This window comes from Aethalodelphis obliquidens, unplaced genomic scaffold (assembly GCF_003676395.1).
Source record: "Aethalodelphis obliquidens isolate GAN/ISIS:26980383/991018 unplaced genomic scaffold, ASM367639v1 scaffold25, whole genome shotgun sequence".
Taxonomy (NCBI): domain Eukaryota; kingdom Metazoa; phylum Chordata; class Mammalia; order Artiodactyla; family Delphinidae; genus Aethalodelphis; species Aethalodelphis obliquidens.
This window is the reverse complement of record NW_020837969.1, coordinates 16827456-16833455: the sequence shown is the minus strand read 5'-3', so window position 1 is coordinate 16833455 and position 6000 is coordinate 16827456. Positions and strand designations below refer to the sequence as shown.

Sequence of the window (6000 nt, the reverse complement as noted above, 5' to 3'; positions counted from 1 at the left end):
CTTTTTCTTATTCCAGTGCTGGATAAGTTGTTGTCCCCAAAGGCTTCTGGAATTCAGTGACTCAGTAGCCAGAAGGGTTGAATGTTACGTAAGTTGGTATTTCCAGAATGACTTGATTTACGAAATGGTAATTGTAGAGCCCTGGATACACCACTCAGTGTTGAACTTGTTGACTTCAATGTGAAGTGCTTCAGTTACAAGCTGTTGATTCTGTCTAGGTGGAAAATACTGTCTTGGAACACAGGGCCAAGAGTCACAATTCCTAGATTTCTTCCCACCCTTTCAGATCAGATTTTCCAGGTTTAGAGGGTCCTCCATCTGGTTTTCCTTCTCCTTTTTTTCAGTTGCCCTGACACAGGCACCTGTTATCAGTACTCATAGTGGACCCTTTGCCAAATTGGAGTTGTAGCCCACCTGACCCCGTCTCCCCAGGAATGTCTTTACAGGATGCCCCAGGGATTCTCTGAAAATGAATCTGGCAATGGAAATAGAGTAACTGTACTCACTCTTACAAATGTGTTCACCGATGTCATTTGACAACAATTACTGTCTTGGGAAAAGGCGTTCTCCCCACTGTTGGTGGAAGTGTATAAAGATTCCAGCATTCTGGCAGGCGCTTCGGTAGTAGCGTACAAAGTAACTGTGCACCTAAACACATCTTTATTATCTGCTCTGTAAACTTTCACATACTCGAAATATGTTCAGTGTAGCATTACTTACAATTGCAAAACTATGAAAAACTAAATGTCCACAAAATGTATTTTAGAATCCTACAAAGCATTTTAAAAGTATGATGAAAATTGATAGTGACATGGAAGGAGATTAATACTGCTAAACGAAAAACAAAAATAAGCATAGGACATAGCACAGAGTATGTGTGAGGGGTTACCTCCCAGGAGAGGAGTGGAATTAGAGTGAAATAAAGAGACTTCTGTTTCTTTTCATTAAAAAAAAATTTTTTCTAACCAAAAGGAATAAATTACTATATTGTTTGTATATTCAAAAAAATATTAAAATAACGTAGCCCACTGGCTTCTGTACAGAAGCCATCAAGTAGCTTAGAGGTGTAACTGATAAAAAGTAGGTCTGACACAAATTTAATGTGGTATTCTCTGTACACAGACAAAATCCTTTATTTTACTATACCTAGTATAGTAGGTATAAACCCACACACCTATACCTAGGTTACATAACTTTATTAATAAAATTTTAAAATTACTGTTAAGTAAACCTTGTGGCAGTATCTAAAGCAGAACATGAAAAAAACATTCCTTCTAAATCAATGTCATAAATGTCACTTGATAAAAAAAATTGCACCTTCCTGTTTTTCTATGCTAAACTCTAAAATATTAACTCTAAAATACTGCTGCTCAGTGCTAAAAGTTTTAAATTTGTTTTACTTAGAAGGGCAAAAAAGTTGCTCTGTAGGAAAACTAATGGAATTGTCAAAAAAATTATAAAAAATTCTTCAGTAAAAGTTACACTTCTGTTTTCTAACTAACTTGGCAAAGCTGCAACTGGTTATTTCAAAGTATTTTACACAAAATGATACACCAAAGGATAATCGCTTTGATTAAAATTCTAATAAACAACTTGAAAATTTTATTAGCTCTTCTCTGTGTTTTTAGTGCTGAATTTGTCACTGTTTTAAGTAGCTTAGTTGAAAAAAAAAAGTTAAAAGCACTTGTACTCAACTCTTGAAATCTAGGATCTAGCTGGATAGCCTATCATCAATTCTATGATTTTAAAAAAAGAAAAAAAAATAGCTCTAATCTCTTCTCCTAAAAAGAACTTAACGATCTTTTAAAAATCCATCATATTAGCTCTTGGCATATTGAGAGCTTAAGGAGATTACAGAAAAATATTTTCAATATCAGATTATTTTGGCCATGGCAGATTTTCAACGTGAAAATGATTTGAAAAATATAAATTTTTACCTGGCTTCTAAGACAACGGTATTGTTCAGTACATACTGATTTGTTACAGATTCCCTTATTCCATCTAGCAACTGTAAATTAACAGGATAAAACACATAATACTGAAAATCTATTTTCTACAGTCAAGACGATAAACTTAATTCTCTACTGATAATGACAGGGCAAGCCAGTCATTAGGTGTTAGGTACACAAGGAAATATTTATTTTCAGTAACTAAGATGGAAAGTCTTACTTATTCCATTTGGCGATAATGGTTCATTGTACCTGAGTATGTGAATAACAGAAACTGTTATTAACATCAAGTTTTTTCTCCTTGGTCATTGCTCCTGGGGGTAATGAGATTTCACTCACCCACACATACATGGGTATGCATGGTCTTGCAAGTTGATGTGTTAGAACACCCATCTCTTATCATATTTTGAAATAATGCTCTCACCCCAGTCTCATATCTGTATGTGGGAGTTGAAATTGTTTGTTTAGCCCAGTGGGCTACTATAGAGCATAACTTGAATTGATTATGTTTTCCTGAGACTGAAATAGGGTTGGCATTGAACTCAGGTGCTACATGTTTTCAAAATGAAACAAATTTACTGTCAGTGTGTAAGATATACATATGTATTATACAGATGTTATCTGTGTATAAAAATAACGTCCACTTCCAACTGACAGGCTATTTGGAGGCATCCGAGCTAGCTGCCCATGACTGCTTTAACAATGCACATGCTTTCTGCAAATTAGTGTGTCGTCATTATTTTGAAATACTTATTAAGAAAACTTTTGATTAGATTCACCCATGCATGTTTGTGAATAAAGAAAACTACGACGGTTCTGACGTCTCCAACAGCACCTGGCGGTCGGCTGCTACCTAACTGCCTCCTAACCTGAGATGCATTTTAAATCTGGATTCATAAAGCTAGAAGAAAACCCTGGAGAAAACTGGGGTTAAACCCTCACTTGACAAAGGCAGACCTGAGGGTGTAGGAAGGCGTGGTGGCTTGTCCCAGGGCACGCAGCTGCGATGAAAGGCCTCCGGGTTCACTTTCCACCCAGAGCTCTGTGATGGTGCTTTCCAACCTTTTCGCGTGCCATGGCACACATAGAAAATGACAGTGTTTTAAGACACACTGAGGTAAACTGGAGGGGACAAGGGACTTCATGAAAAATTCATGACACTTTCTATTAAAAAGTTATGAAACGTGTACATTACAAAATATTTTTTAAAAAATTAATCGAATCTTGTTTTCAACACAAATCCTCTTGTAATTCTCCTTGCTTCACTAAGATAATACTAGCATCACTGCAGTCACACCACCTGTCGGGGAGAAGCTGCCTCTGGACACACACTCGGTTGATAGCACTGAGTTAGGGTTAGTCATGTAAGACTGTGACCATTTAGTCTTAAGTTGAATAACCCACTTCCATAACCCTTGTAATGTTAATTCAAATATTATATTCAGCTCAGATTTCTCCATATCCCCACCCTCAAACCAACACGTGAGGTACACACTCAGCCCACATGACTGCTGACTGACACTTCTTCCAATGACTGTTTACTGAATGTCACGAATACAGCTGACATTATACAGAAATGGAGTAGCTACAGTCTTGCCCAACTGTCATACATTTCAAAACTGAAGGTCTGAAAGGTTAACAAGTCCTATCAGCACTTCTCATAGATTTCTGAAAAACATTTTTAGTAACTATACTTAGTTAAAAAAATACATATTGATCAGGAAAAACTAAAAATCTATTTATTAAATGAATGATACCTAGGAGAGTTTAACAGTTCACCTCCCATTTTCCACTAGTCTTTGACCTGCTTATTTACTATTGATTCATAGAACCCAGGATTGTTTTTGAAATTTATTTAATAACTTCCTGGGGTTAGTGGGTGGTAGGTTAGTTATGAAAAAGCAAACACTTCAATGCTGAGTATAAAAGACTGCCTTGCAAAGCTGTTACTTCAAGAACCCCAGAAAATACTTCTGTTCAGTCAAAAGCCCATGTGCTGCCCATGAAGAGAAACATACAGCTGAATGCCTGTCTCATCCCCCTCCAATCAAAATTAGTGAAATACACTGCTGTCACAGACAGCAAAAACAATGGTATATTAATTTTAATAGTAAGAGCCAGGAAGAAAAGACAAAAACATACAAATATGTAAATAAAAGTGAAAAACTGAATAATATGGACTATTTAACTATTACACAGATGTACAGGATTCTGTGCTCACAGAGAATCTTGCTTTATTCCATGGGGGTGGGTCCCGCAATAGTTGTAATTACCCATCCCCATCCTCAAATGAATCAGACTGAAATGAACCACAGTAAGTTCTGGATGATTGTTGTACTTCACTAAAAGGAGTTAATTTGTATAGAAGAAAAATCAACCATTACGGCAAAAACAGCCTGTGAATTGTAAACATACCAAGCAGGACAAGCTCACACCTCAGAGAACCCGTCCTCAGTCTCAGTCTTCTGAAGGAGATCAGACAGCTGTACTTCTCAGCCCCGTGTGAGCTCCCATCTTGATGTCATACAGGTCGCACCCTATAGGCCAGGTGTGTGCTCACCAACCTATACAGGGGTCTGGGCAGTCCCGCAGGTATGTTTCAAATTGACCTTTGGTAACGTCTATCAAGGCTGTGTATACCGTCAGCTGAAAGAAAAGTTATTTTTACTTTGAGGATGTTTTCAATTCTAAGATGACCTGCCTCATATTAGCATTTCTTGTGGAATTGCTTATGAAGTTTCTTAACATTAAATAATTAATATGTAATATATATGTGAAAAGATACAAAATAAGTATCATATAATATAAAGATCCCAAAAATTAATAAGTCAATAACAACTAAAATAGGTCATGATATAAACAGGCGTGGGAGAGAATCTTCAGTTCTTTACAAGGTCTTAATTCTGAGCAGTATACTGCTTCACCACCAAAGCTTTCAGGCTCACTTAACCCTCCTCAATGCATAATTTACAAAGACGAATGGTGTACTATGGAGTATAAACAGTTTAGCTTTGGCTATCCTTATCCTGAAAGCATTTCTCACGCAGTGAGGGAAACTCTGCAGACATGCAGAAGGCACACACCCAGCTCACACAGAATGTGTAAGTAACCCAACCGTGAGCTCACACGAAGATGGAGTGGGCAAAATGAGAAGTATGGCAGGGTCAGTGGGCATAAGGAAGGCTTCCCTCAGGGCCAGGTTCTCAGTCACATGCTAACGAAGAGGACAGTTTGTTCTGGCAGAGGTGACGGAGGCACACTGATTTCAGGGAGGGTTTAGGAAAAGGACCAAGGAAAAGAAGAGAAGGAACAAATGGGGAAAATCAGAGGATCAGAAATACACAAGAAGGGGCTACTGGCAAATTGGATGATTAGGACACTTTTGCATATTTTAGCTATAGAGTAGGGATAAGATAAAAGGATGTAATAACGTTTAAGAGAAACCCTAATCCACTAAGAAAGCAAGTTGTCTGAAAAGATACTTCAGACTTTGTCAAGTATCAGGTGCAGCATACAACATTCGGTTCCCCACAGACGGAGAAGTCAAGACTGACATGCTAGACTCAGTCCAAATGCCATGTAAGAAAAGCTGGAAATAACACTCTGACCAAACTGCATTATCAAGCTGCAGTGACCAACTTCTTTGTCACATTCCAAGAGTTACGGCTTTGGTCACAAAAACATTTTAAAAAGCAGCCTTAAGCTGAACATGACTTGGGATTCTAGCTCTGATTAATCCAAGACAACAGGGAAAGATAAAACATGGGATCAAATTCTTTTCCTAAAAGCAAATTAATTAATTAATTATTTAAAAAAATACCTTGTTGAGGACAGGTTTTGTTGACAGGACATCGTACATGGTTGCAAATGAGATATTCTAAAACACAAAAATAGTTGTTTTCAGTACATTAAATACAGATGTTGGCAGCCTTATCCACACAAGTGGGTCATCAGACCAAGACATTGTTCAATCAACCTCCCTGCTCCTCCATAAAAGAATTTCCCTTGGGGTCACTGTTACAGGTGATGATTCTAATATATCACATTTTCT

The 6000-nt window shown here is 37.4% G+C and overlaps 1 protein-coding gene across 2 annotated transcripts in view; it reads right to left on the bottom strand.

Annotated features, from left to right (window-relative positions):
• Window positions 1–3666: 3666 nt before the first annotated feature.
• Window positions 3667–6000, bottom strand: part of ASAH1 (N-acylsphingosine amidohydrolase 1) — a 46459-nt gene continuing 44125 nt past the window's right edge. For both annotated transcript variants that reach the window (XM_027122673.1, XM_027122674.1), the window contains exons 13-14: window positions 5770–5826; window positions 3667–4595 (exon numbers count right to left, since the gene is read on the bottom strand). In XM_027122673.1, coding sequence (XP_026978474.1) covers window positions 4506–4595; window positions 5770–5826 — 147 coding nt within the window. In that variant the 3' untranslated portion in view covers window positions 3667–4505. The remainder of the gene's footprint in view (window positions 4596–5769; window positions 5827–6000) is intronic.